Source organism: Oncorhynchus masou, chromosome 1 (genome assembly GCF_036934945.1).
Source record: "Oncorhynchus masou masou isolate Uvic2021 chromosome 1, UVic_Omas_1.1, whole genome shotgun sequence".
Taxonomy (NCBI): domain Eukaryota; kingdom Metazoa; phylum Chordata; class Actinopteri; order Salmoniformes; family Salmonidae; genus Oncorhynchus; species Oncorhynchus masou.
In genome coordinates, this window is record NC_088212.1 from 4,660,271 (window position 1) to 4,686,014 (window position 25,744).

Here is a 25,744-nt window from a genome sequence, read left to right on the forward strand (position 1 = left end):
CATTTTTACAACCATTGAATCTATATATATTTTGACCATGACAGTTTACGATCTAAGGTAACGCCAAGTAATTTAGTCTCTTGTTAAATAGCCACACCATTCATTACCAGATTCAGCTGAGTTCTAGAACTTAAGAAATTATTTGTACCAAGTACAATGCTCTTAGTTTTAGAGATGTTCTGGACCAGTTTATTACTGGCTACCCATTCCAAAACAGATCGCACCTCTTTGTTTAGAGTTTCATTAGCTGTGGTTGCTGATGCGTATATCGTTGAATCTTCAGCATACATGGACACACATGCTTTGTTTAATGCCAGTGGCAGGTCATTGGTAAAAATAGAAAAGAGTAGAGGGCCTAGAGAGCTGCCCTGCGGTACACCACACTTTACATGTTTGACATTAGAAAAGCTTCCATTTTAAGAAAACCCTCTGTTCTATTACGTAGATAGCTCTGAATCCATGATATGGCAGAGGTTGAAAAGCCATAAAACTAGCTATGACGCTAGTTTTTGTATAAACTCTTCATTGGTAAGACTGTCCAGTGCATGCAAGTATGCCCCCAATGCAATTCTGAAATCTATACATCCAAAGTGCAATTTAAACAGTTATACTTTTACTTGTTTAATTTTTATAAAAACATTCCAGCCTTGTTTGGCATTATCTAGTCCAAATATGGCATGATTCCACGAGTAGTTACCTTTTTAAAACCCTTTCCAAATGGGACATTTATTTTGAAGGCGAGCAGTAAAATCCCCACTATTGTGGCCTAGTCCTTAGTGTCTAACTTCACACAGGTTCAGACACCTGAGATGGCGAACGAGAACTGCGGTAATAAACCAAACACATTCGGTTCAGACTAGTAGAGAGGCTGCGTACTGTTGTGTCAAAATAACAGCACATTGCAGAATCGGAAAAACCGACCATTTATTTCACGGTTAAACCCCCCTGAAGATCTTCATAACCCCGTGTGTGATTACAAAGGGGGCCGACGAGGTTCAATTCCAAGCTGCTTTAGTTGAGTCTTCAGACTCAATTTGTTTTATGTGTCTTGAGTGAAAATAAGGAAAACATGACGGAGGTAAGGAAGAGAGGAGGAAAAGGAGGAGATCCCGACAGCGTTAGTGACAAGGTGAGAAAACCTAAACTAAGAAAACATTTGAATCTCTTTCGTGCTGAAATGTGCTCCTTCGTTGCTAGGGACGTCGTAACTAGCTAATCTCCTTCCTCGCTAATTAGCTTAGTTAGCTATAGGTAGCTCATGTTCAGTCAACGTTAACTAACTTAAGTTTTCCGCGAGATAACTATGTGAATGTTACGTTATTAAATAGGGATTTAGTAACTGTATAACCCTGGTAAATTGTGCCATTTGTAACGAGTAATGTCTTATTTAGTTATAACGAGTAATGATTTGTTAGCTAACATGCTATAATCGAGCTGCTGGCTAACCTGTCAAACCAGCTGACTCGGTGCTCTAGCTTAGTGACCCGACTGTTGTCAAAAAGAGATGGCCTTTCAAAACAAAGATCTGCTCTTTGTCTGACACGATCTAACCAAATGTTAAATTACTTTCACCCCCCAAAATATAATATATAGGACGCTCTTTTTCTGTGCCTTGGACCCAAAGCTTAGGAGTAAGTTGCTTTTTCATTGGAAAGACAATCACGCTGTTGGTTTGACAGGTAAAATACTAATATATATATATATATATATATATAGCCTGACTCCCCTGGGGTGGATTTGAGGATCTAGTCAAGGTTTGCTCCTAATCATTTACAATGTCTAATAAAATGAGGAGCAATTTGTCTAGGATGTAGTTAATAACATGATTATTATTATATTCCATTTAGCTTTTATCCAAAGCATCTTAGTCATGGGGGTGGCAAGTAGCCTAGTGTTTATAGTGTTGGTTGCTGGGTCAACTCCCCGAGCTGACAAGGTACAAATCTGTCATTCCTCCCCTGAACAGGCAGTTAACCCACTGTTCCTAGACCAGTTAACCCACTGTTCCTAGACCAGTTAACCCACTAGACCAGTTAACCCACTGTTCCTAGACCAGTTAACCCACTAGACCAGTTAACCCACTGTTCCTAGACCAGTAAACCCATTAGACCAGTAAACCCATTAGACCAGTTAACCCATTAGACCAGTTAACCCACTGTTCCTAGACCAGTTAACCCACTGTTCCTAGACAGTCATTGTAAATAAGAATTTGTTCTTAACTGACTTGCCTTGTTAAATAAAAGGTTAAATAAATAAATGTGTGCTGGAATCAAACCTACTACCCTGGTGTTACAAGCTATACCAACTGAGCTACAAAGGACCACATTTTTATTAACTGAAATGAATTCTAAAAATAAAATAAAATCCGACTTGATAATGGTTAGACATGATGAAGAATAGTAAAGTGTAAAAAGCCACCTCTTTGGTAGTTATGAAATAGCTATGCTACATGGTATGCCTGCATTGTAAACAACATGTCAACAACGTTGTGATGTTACAATCATTACGTTTCCTTCATGGTGGTGTGCACAGTTGGTACGGTTGAGGCGTCTCTGTGTAGCAATTAAACGGACAGGCCATTAAAAAGCATGACGTACATTACCATGGTAACTATTTTAAATAACAACAACAGATTGATAATGACCCCCACCTTGGCCCTGACCTCACTCCGAACATGTCTCAGGAGTTGGGATATATATATATTCGAATTTCTCAAAGTGAGTTTACAACTTTCAAAGCAGAGTTACTCTCCTATTGTTTCTCAACTGTTGTGTATGATGAACCATTTTTTAGCTCTGAATCTCTACTTTAAAAAAAATCCAATGTAAAAAATAAAAAACAACCATTGAGTCACATATGCGTATAATACACACTTGTACATTGTGAAATAGTACAAATAGCAACACCCACCAAAATATTCTAATGCACTAGTCATCCTCTGGGTCCTGATCAATAGTAGTGGACTATAGGGAATAGGGTGCCATTTGGAACCCAATCAGGATCTACATTACAGATTGTACAGATTTTCTGAATCTTTAGTCCGCTGGGCAGAAAGATCCAGAGCTTCCCGAAACTTCTGCGCATGTACGAATCACTCAACAGCGAGCGCCACTAGGAAAAAAAATAAACACCATCTGGCACTAAAATTTGTTCAATGTACATCGTTCCAAACCACACTTTAGGTTACGTCAACACAACACGGCATATTGAATTTTTGATTTATCTAGGCAAGTCAGTTCAGAGGTCTTATTTACGATGACGGCTTACCACGGACAACGCTGGGACAATTGTGTGTCGCCGCCCATCACGGCCGGATGTGATGCAGCCCCGGATTCGAACCGTGGACTGTAGTGACGCCCCTTAGACCGCTGCACCAATCGGTAGCCATAACGTAACAATCTACATGAAAGTGAGATCCAATGGTTACTATACAGAATGATGCTGCATGGATGTTTTCACCAGTAAAAACGCAAAGATTTACCATTCACGGTTGAATGCGGTGTTTTTAAAATTTTTTTACTTACAGTAAGTTTATGAGATATATTCTGTTATGTAGAGTACTGTGATCGTTGTGTTCTTGCAGAGACTGTGTAAAGAGACTGTTCTCTAGGAGTCGAGCAGAGACTGTTCTCTAGAAGTCGAGCAGAGACTGTTCTCTAGAAGTCGAGCAGAGACTGTTCTCTAGGAGTCGAGCAGAGACTGTTCTCTAGGAGTCGAGCAGAGACTGTTCTCTAGGAGTCGAGCAGAGACTGTTCTCTAGGAGTCGAGCAGAGACTGTTCTCTAGGAGTCGAGCAGAGACTGTTCTCTAGGAGTCGAGCAGAGACTGTTCTCTAGGAGTCGAGCAGAGACTGTTCTCTAGGAGTCGAGCAGAGACTGTTCTCTAGGAGTCGAGCAGAGACTGTTCTCTAGGAGTCGAGCAGAGACTGTTCTCTAGGAGTCGAGCAGAGACTGTTCTCTAGGAGTCGAGCAGAGACTGTTCTCTAGGAGTCGAGCAGAGACTGTTCTCTAGGAGTCGAGCAGAGACTGTTCTCTAGGAGTCGAGCAGGGACTGTTCTCTAGGAGTCGAGCAGAGACTGTTCTCTAGGAGTCGAGCAGAGACTGTTCTCTAGGAGTCGAGCAGAGACTGTTCTCTAGGAGTCGAGCAGAGACTGTTCTCTAGGAGTCGAGCAGAGACTGTTCTCTAGGAGTCGAGCAGAGACTGTTCTCTAGGAGTCGAGCAGAGACTGTTCTCTAGGAGTCGAGCAGAGACACGTGTGCAGAAGCTTCAGGAAGCTCACAATCTTTTGGTCCCGTGAACTTTAGAGTTGAATCCGCAGCCACGGCCTACATTTGTATATGGCTCTGGGCTATCCTAGTGCCCCCCCCCCGGACTTTCTGCTGCTTCAATGGCTCACCGTGACCACTCCCTCTCCTTGGCCCACTATGGACTTGTGTGGCGTGTCTGTCAAAGGTTCTATCTGGTTTTATGTGTGTGGGTGCTCATTACACAACAGAAATAGTGATGCATGACATGATGTCGTCTGACCTGATTTAGCTCTGGGAAAGTGTGTCCCAAATGGCACTATATATACTATATATAGGAAATAAGATGCCATAGGACTCTGGTATGAAGTAGTGCGCTTTAATAGGAAATAGGCTGTCATTTGGGACATGGTCCTCTATGGCATAGGACTCTGGTTATTTGTGTGTAATGTCTTAGAGATGGTGCCAAAGTGGTGTTCGGAAAGCAGCCCACAATGTAGATTAGGCTGCCACAAGAGGCCCAGAACATGTGCTGTTATGAGGTTATTACAGACATGCAGACACGCGTTACCTGTTCTATAGTGGTAGGCAGGCAGCTACCTGTTCTCTAGAGGTAGGCAGGTAGCTAACTGTTCTATAGAGTGGTAGGCTGGCAGGCAGCTAACTGTTCTATAGTGTGGTAGGCTGGCAGGCAGGCAGCTAACTGTTCTATAGAGTGGTAGGCAGGCAGCTAACTGTTCTATAGAGTGGTAGGCAGGCAGCTAACTGCTCTATAGAGTGGTAGACTGGCAGGCAGCTAACTGTTCTATAGATTGGTAGGCTGGCAGGCAGCTAACTGTTCGATAGATTGGTAGGCTGGCAGGCAACTAACTGTTCTATAGATTGGTAGGCTGGCAGGCAACTAACTGTTCTATAGATTGGTAGGCTGGCAGGCAGCTAACTGTTCTATATAGTTAGGCAGGCAGCTAACTGTTCTATATAGTTAGGCAGGCAGCTAACTGTTCTATACAGGCATGCAGCTAACTGTTCTATAGAGTGGTAGGCAGTCAGCTAATCCCAAAGCCTTAAGGTATGAACTTGGAACACGGCTCGTTGAAAAAGTTCATACACACACACACTGACCTCCTTGACTTGTGTTGTGTAGTCGTGAGTTAAATGGATTACCTCGTCACAGTGGAGGTAAATCATTGTTCCTGTACCTGACCTTGTATGGGACTGTCAGTCTATTAGACTGTCCTCTGATTTAGGTTCTGTGGGGCTCGTGGGACCTACACAGCTTGGTAATGGATCCCTCGTGCAGTGATATACTAGCCTGGTCGCAGATCAATTGGCTTCCTATGGCCATTGGCGAGACAGGACTTACATCGAGGACCAGGCTAGTACGAAATCAGGGAAAATGGATCTGTTCTCACTTCTATACATAGCAGCCAGCACTGTGCTTGCCTTTTCTCAGCCTGGCTGACACTTGTTAATTAGGCCCTCAAGAGGCGATGTTTGAGTAATAGTATTAATTAGGGATTAATATTTTATCACCTTTTCCAAGTTTCAATACCAGGAGTAATTTTTTTATTTTACCTTTTATTTAACTAGGCAAGTCAGTTAAGAACAAATTCTTATTTTCAATGACGGCCTAGGAACAGTGGGTTAACTGCCTGTTCAGGGGCAGAACGACAGATTTGTACCTTGTCAGCTCGGGGATTTGAACTTGCAACCTTTCGATTACTAGTCCAACGCTCTAACCACTAGGCTACCCTGCCCTGTTATATGCATTGCTGAATATGTTACCAATATGTTTTTACTTTCTGGAGATTGAATGATATAGTGTGTCAGTATATTTTTACTTTCACACATTTTGGAGTAGAATGACCTTTTTGAAAAAGTTAGCAGAACTGAGCTTCTCGGTCTTTCAACATAAAAATGATCACTGGGAGGATCCCGGACCCCCTGAGCAAGGAGAATACATGCACAAAATGAGCCGCAGCAGTAGCTTACTAGACTCCAGCCTCAGCCTCAGCAGCAGCAGTAGCTTACTAGACTCCAGCCTCAGCAGCAGTAGCTTACTAGACTCCAGCCTCAGCAGCAGCAGTAGCTTACTAGACTCCAGCCTCAGCAGCAGCAGTAGCTTACTAGACTCCAGCCTCAGCAGTAGCTTACTAGACTCCAGCCTCAGCAGCAGCAGTAGCTTACTAGACTCCAGCCTCAGCAGCAGCAGTAGCTTACTAGACTCCAGCCTCAGCAGCAGCAGTAGCTTACTAGACTCCAGCCTCAGCAGCAGCAGTAGCTTACTAGACTCCATCCTCAGCAGCAGCATTAGCTTACTAGACTCCATCCTCAGCAGCAGCAGTAGCTTACTAGACTCCAGCCTCAGCAGTAGCAGTAGCTTACTAGACTCCAGCCTCAGCAGTAGCTTACTAGACTCCAGCCTCAGCAGTAGCAGTAGCTTACTAGACTCCAGCCTCAGCAGCAGCAGTAGCTTACTAGACTCCAGCCTCAGCAGCAGCAGTAGCTTACTAGACTCCAGCCTCAGCAGCAGCAGTAGCTTACTAGACTCCAGCCTCAGCAGCAGCAGTAGCTTACTAGACTCCAGCCTCAGCAGCAGCAGCAGTAGCTTACTAGACTCCAGCCTCAGCAGTAGCAGTAGCTTACTAGACTCCAGCCTCAGCAGTAGCAGTAGCTTACTAGGCTCCAGCCTCAGCAGAAGCAGTAGCTTACTAGGCTCCAGCCTCAGCAGCAGCAGTAGCTTACTAGGCTCCAGCCTCAGCAGCAGCAGTAGCTTACTAGACTCCAGCCTCAGCAGTAGCTTACTAGACTCCAGCCTCAGCAGCAGCAGTAGCTTACTAGACTCCAGCCTCAGCAGCAGCAGTAGCTTACTAGACTCCAGCCTCAGCAGCAGTAGCTTACTAGACTCCAGCCTCAGCAGCAGTAGCTTACTAGACTCCAGCCTCAGCAGCAGTAGCTTACTAGTCTCCAGCCTCAGCAGCAGTAGCTTACTAGTCTCCAGCCTCAGCAGCAGTAGCTTACTAGACTCCAGCCTCAGCAGCAGTAGCTTACTAGACTCCAGCCTCAGCAGCAGTAGCTTACTAGACTCCAGCCTCAGCAGCAGTAGCTTACTAGACTCCAGCCTCAGCAGCAGTAGCTTACTAGACTCCAGCCTCAGCAGCAGCAGCTTAATAGACTCCAGCCTCAGCAGCTTACTAGACTCTAGCCTCAGCAGCAGTAGCTTACTAGACTCCAGCCTCAGCAGCAGTAGCAGCTTACTAGACTCCAGCCTCAGCAGCAGTAGCTTACTAGACTCCAGCCTCAGCAGCAGTAGCAGCTTACTAGACTCCAGCCTTAGCAGCAGTAGCTTACTAGACTCCAGCCTTAGCAGCAGTAGCTTACTAGACTCCAGCCTCAGCAGCAGCAGTAGCTTACTAGACTCCAGCCTCAGCAGCAGCAGTAGCTTACTAGACTCCAGCCTCAGCAGCAGCAGTAGCTTACTAGACTCCAGCCTCAGCAGCAGCAGTAGCTTACTAGACTCCAGCCTCAGCAGCAGCAGTAGCTTACTAGACTCCAGCCTCAGCAGCAGCAGTAGCTTACTAGACTCCAGCCTCAGCAGCAGCAGTAGCTTACTAGACTCCAGCCTCAGCAGCAGCAGTAGCTTACTAGACTCCAGCCTCAGCAGCAGCAGTAGCTTACTAGACTCCAGCCTCAGCAGCAGCAGTAGCTTACTAGACTCCAGCCTCAGCAGCAGTAGCTTACTAGACTCCAGCCTCAGCAGCAGTAGATAAAATAGACTCCAGCCTCAGTAGCAGTAGATAAAATAGACTCCAGCTAGGCCTGGCACTACAAAGCAGAACAGAACAGAATGCATGTTTGTTGGCCTGACTTTTTCGTCCGTGTTCATTTGGCTGTATGCTGCCCTAGTGAGAATGAATCCCTAATCAAGCTGGGCCTCTGTTTTCTGCCACCTCTGCAAAGCAGTTAAAGGGACCAGGGTTGAATAGGGGGGGGGGGGGGGTGCAAAGAATTTGAAGGGATGGTCCCTCTGCAAAGCTTTTAAAGAGAGGATGAGAGGTGCCAGATACCATCAGGGTGACTGTTAAATCTCTGGATAGAGACAGGGGTCAGTGTGTGTGTGTACCTCACTGCTCTCCTTCTCATTAATTTCCTCCTGAATGGTGCTCTTGCTGCTTCTGTAGCATGGTCTTGGCTGTGTACTGTTTATACACACACACACACACACACACACATGGCTGTTTCTTCCCTGGCTGTTGGGGATTTTCCTAGCTCATCACCTGTCCTACTGCTCTCTTTGTCTCGCTCGCGCTCTCTCAACATTTTAAAGTTAAGGGCTTTATTGGCATGTTAACATTGCCAAAGCAAGTGAAGTAGATAATAAACAAAAGTGAAATGTACAGTAAACATTACACTCACAGAAGTTCCAAAAGAATAAAGACATTACAAATGTCATATTGTGTAAATATACAGTGTTGTAATGATGTGCAAATAGTTAAAGTGCAAAAGGGGAAAATAGCATAAATATGGGTTGTATTTATAATAGTGTTTGTTCTTCACTGGTTGCCCTTTTCTTGTGGCAAAAGGTCACAAATATTGCTGCTGTGATGACACACTGTGGTATTTCACCCAGTAGATATGAGTTTATCAAAATCGGGTTTGTTTTCTAAATCTTTGGATCTGTGTAATCTGAGGGAAATATGTCTCTCTAATATGGTCATACATTGGGCAGGAGGTTAGGAAGTGCAGCTCAGTTTCCACCTCATTTTGTGGGCAGTGAGCACATAGCCTGTCTTCTCTTGAGAGCCATGTCTGCCTACGGCGGCCTTTCTCAATAGCAAGGCTATGCTCACTGAGTACGTACAGTCAAAGCTTTCCTGAAGTTTGGGTCAGTCACAGTGGTCAGGTATTCTGCCGCTGTGCACTCTCTGTTTAGGGCCAAATAGCATTCTAGTTTGCTCTGTTTTTTTTTTTGTTAATTCATTCAAATTTGTCAAATAATTATATTTTTGTTTTCTCATGATTTGATTGGGTCTAATTGTATTTCTGTCCTGTGGCTCTGTGGGGTATATTTGTGTTTGTGAACAGAGCCCCAGGACCAGCTTGCTTAGGATACTCTTCTCCGGGTTCATCTCTCTGTAGGTGATGGCTTTGTTATGGAAGGTTTGGGAATCACTCCCTATTCAGTGGTTGTAGAATTTAACGTCTCTTTTCTGGATTTAGATAATTAGTGGTTATCGGCCTAATTCTGCTCTGCATGAATTATTTGGTGTTTCACTGTTACTCTAACTTCCGTGACGCATATAAGGCCCTGCCCCGCCCCCCTTTCGGAAAAGCTGACCACGACTCCATTTTGCTGATCCCTGCCTACAGACAGAAACTGAAACGAGAAGCTCCCACGCTGAGGTCTGTCCAACGCTGGTCCGACCAAGCTGACTCCACACTCCAAGACTGCTTCCATCACGTGGACTGGGACATGTTTCGTATTGCGTCAGATAACAACATTGACGAATACGCTGATTCGGTGTGCGAGTTCATTAGAACGTGCGTTGAAGATGTCGTTCCCATAGCAACGATTAAAACATTCCCTAACCAGAAACCGTGGATTGATGGCAGCATTCGCGTGAAACTGAAAGCGCGAACCACTGCTTTTAATCAGGTCAAGGTGTCTGGTAACATGACCGAATACAAACAGTGCAGCTATTCCCTCCGCAAGGCTATCAAACAAGCTAAGCGTCAGTACAGAGACAAAGTAGAATCTCAATTCAACGGCTCAGACACAAGAGGCATGTGGCAGGGTCTACAGTCAATCACGGACTACAGGAAGAAATTCAGCCCAGTCACGGACCAGGATGTCTTGGTCCCAGGCAGACTAAATAACTTTTTTGCCCGCTTTGAGGACAATACAGTGCCACTGACAGGGCCTGCAACGGAAACATGTGGTCTCTCCTTCACTGCAGCCAAGGTGAGTAAAACATTTAAACGTGCTAACCCTCGCAAGGCTGCAGGCCCAGACGGCATCCCCAGCCGCGCCCTCAGAGCATGCGCAGACCAGCTGGCTGGTGTGTTTACGGACATATTCAATCAATCCCTATCCCAGTCTGCTGTTCCCACATGCTTCAAGAGGGCCACCATTGTTCCTGTTCCCAAGAAAGCTAAGGTAACTGAGCTAAACGACTACCACCCGTAGCACTCACTTCCGTCATCATGAAGTGCTTTGAGAGACTAGTCAAGGACCATATCACCTCCACCCTACCTGACACCCTAGACCCACTCCAATTTGCTTACTGCCCAAATAGGTCCACAGACGATGCAATCTCAACCACACAGCACACTGCCCTAACCCATCTGGACAAGAGGAATACCTGTGCATACCTGTGCACTGTTTGCTGATGATCTGGTGCTTCTGTCACCAACCAAGGAGGGCCTGCAGCAGCAATTAGATCTTCTCCACAGATTCTGCCAGACCTGGGCCCTGCCAGACCTGGGCCCTGCCAGACCTGGGCCCTGACAGTAAATAATGGTGTTCAAAAAAAGTCCAGTCGACAGGACCACGAATACAAATTCCATCTAGACACCGTTGTCCGAGAGCACACACAACTATATTTACCTCGGCCTAAACATCAGCACCACAGGTAACTTCCACAAAGCTGTGAACGAGCTGAGAGACAAGGCAAGAAGGGCATTCTATGCCAACAAAAGGAACATAAAATTTGACATACCAATTAGGATCTGGCTAAAAATACTTGAATCAGTTATTGAACCCATTGCTCTTTATGGTTTTGAGGTATTTGGTCCGCTCACCAACCAAGAATTCACAAAATGGGACTCTGCATGCAGAATTCTGCAAAAATATAATTTGTGTACAACGTAGAGCACCAAATAATGCATGCAGAGCAGAATTAGGCCGATAACCACTAATTATCTAAATCCAGAAAAGAGACGTTCAATTCCATAACCACCTGAAAGGAAACGATTCCCAAACCTTCCATAACAAAGCCATCACCTACAGAGAGATGAACCTGGAGAAGAGTCCCCTAAGCAAGCTGGTCCTGGGGCTCTGTTCACCAGCACAAACAGACCCCACAGAGCCATCACCTACAGAGAGATGAACCTGGAGAAGAGTCCCCTAAACAAGCTGGTCCTGGGGCTCTGTTCACAAACACAAACAGACCCCACAGAGCCCCAGGACAGAAACACAATTAGACCCAATCAAATCATGAGAAAACAAAAAGATAATTACTTGACACATTGGAAAGGATTAACAAAAAAACAGAGCAAACTGGAATGCTATTTGGCCCTAAACAGAGGGTACACAGTGGCAGAATACCTGACCACTGTGACTGACCCAAACTTCAGGAAAGCTTTGACTATGTACGTACTCAGTGAGCATAGCCTTAATATTGAGAAAGGCCGCCGTAGGCAGACAGGCTATGTGCACACTGTCCACAAAATGAGGTGGAAACTGAGCTGCACTTCCTAACCTCCTGCCATATGTATGACCATGTTAGAGACACATATTTCCCTCAGATTACACAGATCCACAAAGATTTAGAAAACAAACCCAATTTTGATAAACTCCCATATCTACTGGGTGAAATTCCACAGTGTGCCATCACAGCAGCAATATTAGTGACCTTTTGCCACAAGAAAAGGGCAACCAGTGAGGAACAAACACCATTATAAATACAACCCATATTTATGTTAATTTCCCTTTTGTACTTTAAATATTTGCACATCATTACAACACTGTATATTTACACAATATGACATTTGAAATGTCTTTATTCTTTTGGAACTTCTGTGACTGTAATGTTTGCTATTCATTTTTATTGTTTATTTCACTTTTGTATATTATCTACTTCACTTGCTTTGGCAAAGTTAACATATGTTTCCCATGCCAATAAAGCCCCTTGTATTGAATTGAGAGACCCACTTGCTTCCCATGTTTCAGAAATAGCCTATACTCCACTACTGTTGCAGAATGACTAGTCTAATCTAGTATCTTTAGATCTATACTCCACTACTGTTGCAGAATGACTAGTCTAATCTAGTATCTTTAGATCTATAATCCACTACTGTCGCAGAACGACTAGTCTAAACTAGTATCTTTAGATCTTTACTTCAGTACTGTTGCAGAATGACTAGTCTAATCTAGTATCTTTAGATCTATACTCCAGTACTGTTGCAGAACGACTAGTCTAAACTAGTATCTTTAGTTCATGCCTGCGTTTTGTCTTTGTTGATGACACACTAGTATTTCTAGTCTAACTTGCTCTCTCTCCCTTTTGTGTGTGTGTGTGTGTGGTGTGTGTGTGTGTGTGTGTGTGTGCGTTAGGAGGCAGATGGAGAGGACAGACTGGGTCTGCCCGGTGAGGCCGGAGGAGACGGCGAATATAAAGCAGACACCCCATCCGTTCCTCCCTCCACAGCAGACAACACTCCACAGTTCCTCAAAGAGGCCGTGGAAGGCCTCAACCCCAGGTAACACACACATTAGCATCCTCACTGGAGGGAGAGGTGGGATTGTACTCCACACTACAATAACCACACGGAGATGCATTTTGAACCACACACACATTATAACCTTTTGGGTCATGACCAGCATTATAGAGTAACGAGAGGTGGGAGGGACACCACATTAGTCCAGCATTGTAGAGTAACGAGAGGTGGGAGGGACACCACATTAGTCCAGCATTGTAGAGTAACGAGAGGTGGGAGGGACACCACATTAGTCCAGCATTGTAGAGTAACGAGAGGTGGGAGGGACACCACATTAGTCCAGCATTATAGAGTAACGAGAGGTGGGAGGGACACCACATTAGTCCAGCATTGTAGAGTAACGAGAGGTGGGAGGGACACCACATTAGTCCAGCATTTTAGAGTAACGAGAGGTGGGAGGGACACCACATTAGTCCAGCATTGTAGAGTAACGAGAGGTGGGAGGGACACCACATTAGTCCAGCATTGTAGAGTAACGAGAGGTGGGAGGGACACCACATTAGACCAGCATTGTAGAGTAACGAGAGGTGGGAGGGACACCACATTAGACCAGCATTGTAGAGTAACGAGAGGTGGGAGGGACACCACATTAGTCCAGCATTGTAGAGTAACGAGAGGTGGGAGGGACACCACATTAGTCCAGCATTGTAGAGTAACGAGAGGTGGGAGGGACACCACATTAGTCCAGCATTGTAGAGTAACGAGAGGTGGGAGGGACACCACATTAGTCCAGCATTGTAGAGTAACGAGAGGTGGGAGGGACACCACATTAGTCCAGCATTGTAGAGTAACGAGAGGTGGGAGGGACACCACATTAGTCCAGCATTGTAGAGTAACGAGAGGTGGGAGGGACACCACATTAGTCCAGCATCGTAGAGTAACGAGAGGCGGGAGGGACACCACATTAGTCCAGCATCGTAGAGTAACGAGAGGCGGGAGGGACACCACATTAGTCCAGCATTGTAGAGTAACGAGAGGCGGGAGGGACACCACATTAGTCCAGCATCGTAGAGTAACGAGAGGCGGGAGGGACACCACATTAGTCCAGCATCGTAGAGTAACGAGAGGCGGGAGGGACACCACATTAGTCCAGCATTGTAGAGTAACGAGAGGTGGGAGGGACACCACTTTAGTCCAGCATTGTAGAGTAACGAGAGGTGGGAGGGACACCACATTAGTCCAGCATCGTAGAGTAACGAGAGGCGGGAGGGACACCACATTAGTCCAGCATCGTAGAGTAACGAGAGGCGGGAGGGACACCACATTAGTCCAGCATTGTAGAGTAACGAGAGGCGGGAGGGACACCACATTAGTCCAGCATCGTAGAGTAACGAGAGGCGGGAGGGACACCACATTAGTCCAGCATCGTAGAGTAACGAGAGGCGGGAGGGACACCACATTAGTCCAGCATCGTAGAGTAACGAGAGGTGGGAGGGAGAGGAAGAGGTAGGAATAGTACATGAATTGGATTGTGGAGGCAGCAAGGCGGGAGCACAGCAAGCCACTTTGTTTCCTTGGGGGAACTGTGACGCTTGTGTCCCAGGCTCTGTACAACAGTTTATACCTGGATTTAAGCATGCCTATCCCGTGTTTACAGTCAAGTGTATTTAGCCTGTCTAGATTTATGTACCAAACATTCATGAGCTCCAGAAAGTATTGGGACAGTTTGGCTCTGTACCTCAGCACTTTGGATTTGAAATGATACAATGAGGATTAAGTGTCAGCTTTAATTTGAGGATATTTTCATCCACATTGGGTAAACCGTTTAGAAATTACAGTAGTTCCTTGTACAGTAGTACCTCCATTTTAGTGGACTTAGTGGAAGTAGGTATTAAAGAAGTCAAAAGTTTAGTCCCATTTTCCTAAAAAAACAAACATGATTTATTTATTTTATCTTTATTTAACCAGGCAAGTCAGTTAAGAACAAATTCTTATTTTCAATGACGGCCTAGGAACAGTGGGTTAACTGCCTGTTCAGGGGCAGAACGACAGATTTGTACCTTGTCAGCTCGGGGGTTTGAACTTGCAACCTTCCGGTTACTAATCCAACGCTCTAACCACTAGGCTACCCTGCCTCCTCTACACTCTAACCACTAGGCTACCCTGGTACCCCATGATATCCTGGTCAGCATGTCTTTGTGGTATGATATTTGTGCATCTATTTTTCTCGTTCATCATTATTCACGATTCATTCAGGATTATACGTAATCATGGTAGCATCCACATCAATAGAGAAGTGTTTATAGAAACATATTCAATTCTTATAGGGAATTTGTCCCATACTTCTGCTCCCCTAAAATGGGGGTACTACTATGTACAGGAAGTACTGTAATTTATAAACGATTCGGCCGATATGGATGAAAATACCCTAAAATTAAAGCTGACAGTCTGCACTTTAACCTCATAGTCATTTTTAAATCCAAAGTGCTGGAGTACAGAGCCAAAACAACAACAAATGGGTCAATGTCCCAATACTGTTGGAGCTCACTGTCGGTATCCAGTGACCGATACCTTTGTTCAACTGTAAAAACAGGATAGCTTTGTTTTTAATGACTGTGGTGAGATATTGGGGGTTTATGCAGGCCTACATTGATGTTTCTGGGTATCTGTGTGTATTGATGTTTGTGTCTGTGTGTATTGACGTGCTGTGTGTCTGTGTGTATTGCTGTGCTGTGTGTATTGCTGTGCTGTGTGTATTGCTGTGCTGTGTGTATTGCTGTGCTGTGTGTATTGCTGTGCTGTGTGTATTGCTGTGCTGTGTGTCTGTGTGTATTGATGTGCTGTGTGTCTGTGTGTATTGATGTGCTGTGTGTCTGTGTGTATTGATGTGCTGTGTGTCTGTGTGTATTGATGTGCTGTGTGTATTGATGTGTCTGTGTATTGATGTTCTGTGTGTATTGATGTGCTGTGTGTATTGATGTGCTGTGTGTCTGTGTGTATTGATGTGTCTGTGTGTATTGATGTGCTGTGTGTCTGTGTGTATTGATGTGCTGTGTGTCTGTGTGTATTGATGTGTCTGTGTGTATTGATGTGCTGTGTGTCTGTGTGTATTGATGTGTCTGTGTGTATTGATGTGTCTGTGTGTATTGATGTTCTGTGTGTATTGATGTGCTGTGTGTCTGTGTGTATTGATGTGTCTGTGTGTATTGATGTGTCTGTGTGTCTGTGTGTATTGATGTGCTGTGTGTATTGATGTGCTGTGTGTCTGTGTGTATTGATGTGCTGTGTGTATTGATGTGTCTGTGTGTATTGATGTGTCTGTGTATTGATGTGTCTGTGTGTCTGTGTGTATCGATGTGCTGTGTGTCTGTGTGTATCGATGTGCTGTGTGTCTGTGTGTATTGATGTGTCTGTGTGTATTGATGTGTCTGTGTATTGATGTGTCTGTGTGTCTGTGTGTATTGATGTGCTGTGTGTATTGATGTGCTGTGTGTATTGATGTGCTGTGTGTATTGATGTGTCTGTGTGTATTGATGTGTCTGGGTGTGTGTGTATTGATGTGTCTGTGTGTATTGATGTTCTGTGTGTATTGATGTGTCTGTGTGTATTGATGTTCTGTGTGTATTGATGTGCTGTGTGTCTGTGTATTGATGTGCTGTGTGTCTGTGTGTATTGATGTGCTGTGTGTCTGTGTGTATTGATGTGCTGTGTGTATTGATGTGTCTGTGTGTCTGTGTGTATTGATGTGTCTGTGTGTATCGATGTGTCTGTGTGTATCGATGTGCTGTGTGTATCGATGTGCTGTGTGTATCGATGTGCTGTGTGTATCGATGTGCTGTGTGTATCGATGTGCTGTGTGTATCGATGTGTCTGTGTGTATCGATGTGTCTGTGTGTATTGATGTGCTGTGTGTATCGATGTGTCTGTGTGTCTGTGTGTATTGATGTGCTGTGTGTCTGTGTGTATTGATGTGCTGTGTGTATTGATGTGTCTGTGTGTCTGTGTGTATTGATGTGCTGTGTGTATTGATGTGCTGTGTGTCTGTGTATTGATGTGCCGTGTGTCTTGATGTGCTGTGTGTCTGTGTGTATTGATGTGCTGTGTGTATTGATGTGCTCTGTGTATTGATGTGCTGTGTGTATTGATGTGCCGTGTGTATTGATGTGCCGTGTGTATTGATGTGCCGTGTGTATTGATGTGTCTGTGTGTATTGATGTGCTGTGTGTCTGTGTGTATTGATGTGCCGTGTGTCTTGATGTGCTGTGTGTCTGTGTGTATTGATGTGCTGTGTGTATTGATGTGCTGTGTGTATTGATGTGCCGTGTGTATTGATGTGCCGTGTGTATTGATGTGCCGTGTGTATTGATGTGCCGTGTGTATTGATGTGTCTGTGTGTATTGATGTGCTGTGTGTCTGTGTGTATTGATGTGTCTGTGTGTATTGATGTGCTGTGTGTCTGTGTGTATTGATGTGCTGTGTGTATTGATGTGCTGTGTGTATTGATGTGCTGTGTGTCTGTGTATTGATGTGCTGTGTGTCTGTGTATTGATGTGCTGTGTGTATTGATGTGCTGTGTGTCTGTGTGTATTGATGTGCTGTGTGTATTGATGTGCTGTGTGTATTGATGTGTCTGTGTGTATTGATGTGCTGTGTGTATTGATGTGCTGTGTGTATTGATGTGCTGTGTGTATCGATGTGCTGTGTGTATTGATGTGCTGTGTGTCTTTTTCCAGGTGGAAGAACTGCTGTATACGAGGGGTTCTATCCATGGCCATGATATCAGGATTCTTCATGATGATCTACCTGGGACCTATCATGCTCATAGTAGTGGTACGTGGCTTCATAACATGTTCATAGTAGTGGTATGTAGCTTTATAACACCCTGTTCATGTTAGTTGTATGTAGCTTTATAACACCATGTTAGTGGTATGTAGCTTTATAACACCCTGTTCATGGTAGTGGTATGTAGCTTTATAACACCATGTTCATGGTAGTGGTACGTGGCTTCATAACATGTTCATGGTAGTGGTATGTAGCTTTATAACACCCTGTTCATGGTTGTGGTATGTAGCTTTATAACACCCTGTTCATGGTTGTGGTATGTAGCTTTATAACACCCTGTTCATGGTAGTGGTATGTAGCTTTATAACACCCTGTTCATGGTAGTGGTATGTAGCTTTATAACACCCTGTACATGGTAGTGGTATGTAGCTTTATAACACCCTGTTCATGGTAGTGGTATGTAGCTTTATAGCAACATGTTCATGTTCCCCAACCTGAGCTAGATGTGAACCCCCCCCCCCTTCCCATCTTGAGCTAGGTGTGAACCCCCCTTCCCCAACCTGAGTTAGATGTGAACTCTCCCCCCCCCCCCAACTTGAGCTATATACAGTGGGGCAAAAAAGTATTTAGTCAGCCACCAATTGTGCAAGTTCTCCCACTTAGAAAGACAAGAGAGGCCTGCAATTTTCATCATAGGTACACTTCAACTATGACAGACGAAATGAGAAGAAAAAAAATCCAGAAAATTACATTGTAGGATTTTTAATGAATTAATTTACAGATGGAGAAGCTACACCAGTCGAGCAATTAATTTCAACAATAATCTTCATTTTAAGTTGACTAAGAGAGTTTAATTGGAGTCTATTTCTTCTGAGCCTATAAATTAGCTTACCTCAGCCAGTTAAGTTATGAGGCTTAACAGCCTAATTGAAGTAGGATTTATTTTTTTATTAAGCCTACTTACAATTGCAACTGGTCAAACATTTTGCATCCTACATAAAACAATTTAAAGGAAAAATTCTGCATGTTCGATCTAAAAAAAAATGTAGCTAATAATGAAAAGCGCACATTTATAAATCCCTAACTGTAATTGGAAAGGTAGATAGCATCTTGTTTAAGTTCTTTATTGTAACCACAATGTCACTAATTTGTTTTTGTTTTTTATTTACAATAGTGATGGACAACTGGAGGCATTTTGAAAACAGGTTTTCAAACACTTGTTTTTCACAAGTGTACTGTAGCAGGTGTAGCCCATCATGCTAATGTTTCCTATTAGCAGGACAATAGACTTCTTGTAGCCCGGCTACTGTAGTGAAAATCCCTGAACTTGCAAATGTATTCAATGCTTAAGCCCTCTAAAGTGTTACATTTCTAACTCAGAACATCAGTACAGTGTTTCTTCATCAACATCTTCATACTTTCGTTAATAAAATAACGAGAAAAGCCATTGAAATGCGGATGTTTATTTATTACACTGCATTTTAGTCGCACTTCCACCCAGCTCCACGACCCCAGGTAAAACCTTGCTGAGATGATCCATGTAGTTGTTGTATCGTCAGTTTCTCTAGCCATAACATCTTGATGGCCTTGACCAGTTCATCTTAGCTTGTCGGCTTGGCAGAGTTACGGATGAATGTTTTCAGTTGATGCCAAACAAGTTCGATTGGTTTCATATCAGGAGACCTTCCTGTGGAGATTAGATTTTTTTTTATAGATATACTGTAGGCATACCGTAGGTGTTGTAGGTCTTTTATTTATATTTAACCTTTATTTTACTACATAAAGGTCTACTTACTCTTCTGACGTCTTGACCCAGTTTATGCCCTCATTTGCAATGCAAACCCGGGCGGCAGTATGTTTTGGGTCATTGTCTGCATTTGGAGAAGGAAAAAAGACATTTAGCCAAACAGCCAACATTAGGTACAATAATATAAATATACATGTAAATACATCTAAACGTTACAAAAAAATATTGCTAGAATCCTACCTTGAAGGAAACGATGTGGTCCCAGAAACACCTCTCTGAGACAAGCATGGAGAAACAGAAATGTTCTGTGATGTCTGCTGAACAATTTTAAGTTTGGTTTCTCCAGAAATAAATCATTCAAAAATAACAAACTGGCTTTATTGTAAAATTAGTGAAAATATCTCACCCCCTGTTCAAGAATGGACTTATTCTCACTCACTCTAAGTTAAAAACCTGTTAGATATCAGGCTACTTTTTTCGAGTGCTATTAGCATTTGGCGTGGTGCATTTGCATTTATTGTTGGCAAGGTGGGACGCTAGCGTGTCGGGTTGCCCAGAGAGGTTAAATGAAATCTCCAAAATGTTGGTACTTTTTTAACAAAGCGTTTTTATTATTAATTCATTTAGAATTATATAAAATTCCCTCAAGATCTGTGAGAATATCTAATGGAAAATGCCCCTTGGAATCCTCCAATCCTTTTAAATGTAATTATTGGCGGAGATTCCCCTCATCGAAAAAAATAATATTTAGATATACTGTAGGCCTACCATAGGCGAAATGAGTTTCATCCTTGTTGAGTAATGTGATGTTAAAAGTGGTGTCGTTCTTATTTATTTAAATAGCATATTGAAGTTAGAAGCAATAAGGTTTGAGGCAAAAGGCGTACAACTTATTTAGCACCGTTTTGCACTGCTCTGAGACAAGCATCTCCATTTGGGTATTGGTTAGACTACAATTCGAAAATTAGTGTGCAGAAATGTTATGCTCTTAGTACAATCTTTATTTAACCAGTCAAGTCAGTTAAGACAAAAGTCTTATTTACAAGGACATCCTACTCCTCCCTCCCCGTCGGGGAATTGAACCCCGGTCTCCTGTTCACAAGACACAGGGATTCTTCAGCTAAATAGCTCAGTACTGTACTGCTGACCGTCATGTTGTACAGCGCCATATTTTCTCTTCAATCCTAACAGAAACACAGAGGGATTTTCATTTGTCATAGAATAGAAACATCATAATATTAATCAAATTAATTGAGAAAGTACCAGTCAAAAGTTTGGACACCCACTCATTCCAAGATTTTTCTTTTTTTTTTAAACGATTTTCTACATTGTAGAATAATAGTGAATACATCACAACTATGAAATAACAGATATGGAATCAGTTAAGAACAAATCGTTTTTTACAAGGACAACTTACTCCTTCCTCCCCATCGAGGAATTGAACCCCTGTCTCCCGCGTGCCCGCATTCTCTTGTATAGACACGGCCCGGTCTCCCTTATGTAAGGAATTCTGCACTTTCCTATGTTTACTACAGTATGTATTGTAGGCTATGTTTACTTGTCAGACTGCACAGTAGCCTAATAAACAAATGCAGTTGGCTTATATCTTCAGAATGCTTTATTATCCAACTGTAAAAGCATATACTGTATTTCTTCATCGGCATCTTTATGCTTTCATTAATAAAATAATGACAAAAATACTCTTTCAAAATGCATATGTTGATTTAGTTATGGATCCATAACGAATTACTATGGGAATGAATATCACTGATAGTACAGAAAAATTGGAACAAAATTGTCTCATGAAGGCACACCATTTAGAATCCTCCAATCCTCTTATGCTGTTGCCTTCTCCCGACCGTCACGTTGTACAGCGCCATATTTTCCATCCCATCCTGATGGCAACCCTGAGTGTTTGGGTTTTCTCGGAATTGAAACACCGTAATATTTCTTAAAATCAATCCCATATACTATGTTATTACAAAAAAGGTTTTAAATTCTCTGCTAATGTCAATATGGAAGACTAAATCAACACTCTGACGTTTCTAAAACTGTTTGAATCTTGTCTGTGAGTATAACAGAACTTATTTAGCAGGCAAAACCCCGAGGACAAACCATTCCGATTACTTTTTTTTTGAGGTCACTGTCTATTCAATGCGTTTTCATTGGAAAACCAGATTTCTAAAGGACTTGTTTGCAGTTCCCACCGCTTCCACTGGAAGTCACCAGTCTTTAGAAATTGGTTGAGGTTATTCCTTTGTGTCATGAAGAAGTACGGCCATGTTGAATGAGTGTCATTTGAAGTGTACTTTTTGAGAGAGGCTTATGACTCTAAAAGTAGCGTCAGTTTTTGTCTTCCTGAATTGAACACAGATAGTCCCGTCTTCAATTTGATCGATTAATAAGGTTTAAAAATACCTAAAGTTGTATTACAAAAGTAGTTTGAAATGTTTTGGCAAAGTTTACAGGTAACTTTTGAGATATTTTGTAGTGACGTTGCGCAATTTGGAAGCTGTGTTTTTCTGGATCAAACGCGCCTTTATAAATGGACATTTTGGATATATATCGGCGGAATTAATCTAACAAAATTACCATTTGTGATGTTGATGGGACATATTGGAGTGCCAACAAAAGAAGCTCATCAAAGGTAAGGCATGAATTATATTTTTATTTCTGCGTTTAGTGTCGCTCCTGCAGGGTTGAAATATGCTACTCTCTCTTTGTTTACTGTTGTGCTATCATCAGATAATAGCATCTTATGCGTTCGCCGAAAAGCCTTTTTGAATCGTGTTGGCTGGATTCACAACGAGTGTAGCTATAATTTGGTATCTTACATGTGTGATTTAATGAAAGTTAGGTTTTTATAGTATTTTATTTGAATTTGTCGCTCTGCATTTTCCCTGGCTATTGATTGGCCAAGTGGGACGCAAGCGTCCCGCCTATTCCCAGAGAGGTAGGAGGAACCAAAGATAGTCTACTAATATGCAGTGGCGATTTTAACGTGAAAATATTGGTGGGAATCAACTAAGCTCATATGTATCGATACTACAAAACGCTAATTGCCTCGCTTCATTTATTGGATAGTTACAGTGGACTTTGCTATCACAAAAGCAATCAACTGCAAAGATCAGATGAGCAACCCTCTTCTATTTTAATCTGGATTCTCCAGATCAGATCACGGAAACACCATGACCGATACCTTCACGTTATTTTCAGAAGTTAAACGCTTAAAAAAGGGGGAGTTCGTAATATTACCACATTATTTATTTAAGTAACCGCAAAAAAAGTTATTATTTTATATGGGTTACCCCCCCAAACACTGGTCCTAACTCCGCTCTCACCCCCCCACCCCTCTCTTTCTCTCTCGTTCTCTCTCCTTGGTAGGTGATGACCATCCAGATCAAGTGTTTTCAGGAGATCATAGATATCGGCTACAGAGTCTACCATTCCTACGAGCTGCCCTGGTTCAGGACACTCAGCTGGTGAGGACCGACTAGATCTTTATTGTCAGTTTCGATTATCCTTTTTTTTCACTCCCTCTTATCTCCCCCCTCTCGTTTTTCTCTCTCGGTCTCTGTCTCTCCTCTCTGCCCCCCTTCTCTCTCTCCCCCCTCTCGTTTTTCTCTCTCTGTCTCTGTCTCTCCTCTCTGCCCCCCCCTTCTCTCTCTCCCCCCTCTCGATTCTCTTCTCTCTGGCCCCCCCTTCTCTGTCCCCTCTCGCTACTCTCTGCCCCCCCCCTTTCTCGTCTCTGTGTCTCTGAAAAATAGAGAGCCATCAACTGTTTCCGGTTTTAATTATATGCGTGACTGTCCTGAGGCTAGGTTAGAGGACGTAGAATGACCAGCAGGAGACAGGGATACCATCTACACTTTATCACCAGACAGGAGACATGGATACCATCTACACTTTATCACCAGACAGGAGACAGGGATACCATCTACACTTTATCACCAGACAGGAGACAGGGATACCATCTACACCTTATCACCAGACAGGAGACAGGGATACCATCTACACCTTATCACCAGACAGGAGACAGGGATACCATCTACACTTTATCACCAGACAGGAGACAGGGATACCATCTACACTTTATCAGGAGACAGGGATACCATCTACACTTTATCACCAGACAGGAGACAGGGATACCATCTACACTTTATCAGGAGACAGGGATACCATCTACACTTTATCACCAGACAGGAGACAGGGATACCATCTACACCTTATCACCAGACAGGAGACAGGGATACCATCTACACTTTATCACCAGACAGGAGACAGGGATGCCATCTACACTTTATCACCAGACAGGAGACAGGGATACCATCTACACTTTATCACCAGACAGGAGACAGGGATACCATCTACACTTTATCACCAGACAGGAGACAGGGATACCATCTACACTTTATCACCAGACAGGAGACAGGGATACCATCTACACTTTATCACCAGACAGGAGACAGGGATACCATCTACACTTTATCACCAGACAGGAGACAGGGATACCATCTACACTTTATCACCAGACAGGAGACAGGGATACCATCTACACCTTATCACCAGACAGGAGACAGATATAGAGGAGGAAAATGGTAATCCACGCACTAACACGGGGTTAGGAAGTCCAGGGTGGAGGCTTGTCCTTACAGGAAGGGCCTAGTGGTGAGTTGGTTGTTGAGGTGCAGTGTCCTTGCAGGAAGGGGCTAGTGGTGAGTTGTGTTGAGGTGCAGTGTCCTTACAGGAAGGGGCTAGTGGTGAGTTGTTGAGGTGCAGTGTCCTTACAGGAAGGGCCTAGTGGTGAGTTGTTGAGGTGCAGTGTCCTTACAGGAAGGGCCTAGTGGTGAGTTGTTGAGGTGCAGTGTCCTTACAGGAAGGGCCTAGTGGTGAGTTGTTGAGGTGCAGTGTCCTTACAGGAAGGGCCTAGTGGTGAGTTGTGTTGTTGAGGTGCAGTGTCCTTACAGGAAGGGCCTAGTGGTGAGTTGTTGAGGTGCAGTGTCCTTACAGGAAGGGCCTAGTGGTGAGTTGTTGAGGTGCAGTGTTCTTATAGGAAGGGGCTAGTGGTGAGTTGTTGAGGTGCAGTGTCCTTAGAGGAAGGGGCTAGTGGTGAGTTGTTGAGGTGCAGTGTCCTTACAGGAAGGGCCTAGTGGTGAGTTGTGTTGAGGTGCAGTGTCCTTACAGTAAGGGGCTAGTGGTGAGTTGTGTTGAGGTGCAGTGTCCTTATAGGAAGGGGCTAGTGGTGAGTTGTTGAGGTGCAGTGTTCTTATAGGAAGGGCCTAGTGGTGAGTTGTGTTGTTGAGGTGCAGTGTCCTTATAGGAAGGGGCTAGTGGTGAGTTGTTGAGGTGCAGTGTCCTTATAGAAAGGGCCTAGTGGTGAGTTGTGTTGAGGTGCAGTGTTCTTATAGGAAGGGGCTCGTGGTGAGTTGTGTTGAGGTGCAGTGTCCTTATAGGAAGGGCCTAGTGGTGAGTTGTGTTGAGGTGCAGTGTCCTTACAGGAAGGGCCTAGTGGTGAGTTGTTGAGGTGCAGTGTTCTTATAGGAAGGGCCTAGTGGTGAGTTGTTGAGGTGCAGTGTTCTTATAGGAAGGGGCTAGTGGTGAGTTGGTTGTTGAGGTGCAGTGTTCTTATAGGAAGGGGCTAGTGGTGAGTTGTGTTGAGGTGCAGTGTCCTTATAGGAAGGGGCTAGTGGTGAGTTGTTGAGGTGCAGTGTCCTTATAGGAAGGGGCTCGTGGTGAGTTGTGTTGAGGTGCAGTGTTCTTATAGGAAGGGGCTCGTGGTGAGTTGTGTTGAGGTGCAGTGTTCTTATAGGAAGGGGCTCGTGGTGAGTTGTGTTGAGGTGCAGTGTTCTTATAGGAAGGGGCTCGTGGTGAGTTGTGTTGAGGTGCAGTGTCCTTACAGGAAGGGGCTCGTGGTGAGTTGGTTGTTGAGGTGCAGTGTTCTTATAGGAAGGGGCTAGTGGTGAGTTCTGACCTGTTGTCTCTCTTGACATCTTTGTCCAACTAAAGAACAGACTGCGTTGAGGGGGCTTGATATCCTCACCAGGTACAATTGTGTCTGACCAGGTCACAGGACTCTAGCCCTGGGGAGAGTGTTCTGGAAGGGCCCTTGGCAACCCCCTAGCAACGGAGTACCCAGGACCAGAGATGTGAATCCGGGGGATGGTAGAGTTCTGGAGAGTTCTCTCTCGCTCTCTAGAAGTTTTTTATTTTTCATTTTACCTTTATTTAACCAGGTCAGGTTTTTCATTTTACCTTTATTTAACCAAGTCAGTTAAGAACACATTCTTATTTTCAATGACGGCCTGGGAACAGTGGGTTAACTGCCTGTTCAGGGGCAGAACGACAGATTTGTACCTTGTCAGCTCGGGGGTTTGAACTCACAACCTTCCGGTTACTAGTCCTACGCTCTAACCACTAGGCTACCCTGCCTTTGTATCCCAGGGGACAGAGAGGGTTGGGTTTAACAGTCTCTATCTGTCAAAAATGACGACTAGTTTTATTTTTCAGGTAATAGTCTGAATATAGAGTCCCCC

General features: G+C 43.9%; 1 protein-coding gene across 1 annotated transcript in view; it reads left to right on the forward strand.

Moving 5' to 3' along the window:
* Positions 1-775: 775 nt before the first annotated feature.
* The window catches only part of LOC135509523 (phosphatidate cytidylyltransferase 1-like), a 69,275-nt gene continuing 44,306 nt past the window's right edge, over positions 776-25,744 (forward strand). The window contains exons 1-4 of the mRNA XM_064930299.1: positions 776-1,129; positions 12,579-12,724; positions 17,416-17,512; positions 22,596-22,693. Coding sequence (XP_064786371.1) covers positions 1,070-1,129; positions 12,579-12,724; positions 17,416-17,512; positions 22,596-22,693 — 401 coding nt within the window. The 5' untranslated portion in view covers positions 776-1,069. The remainder of the gene's footprint in view (positions 1,130-12,578; positions 12,725-17,415; positions 17,513-22,595; positions 22,694-25,744) is intronic.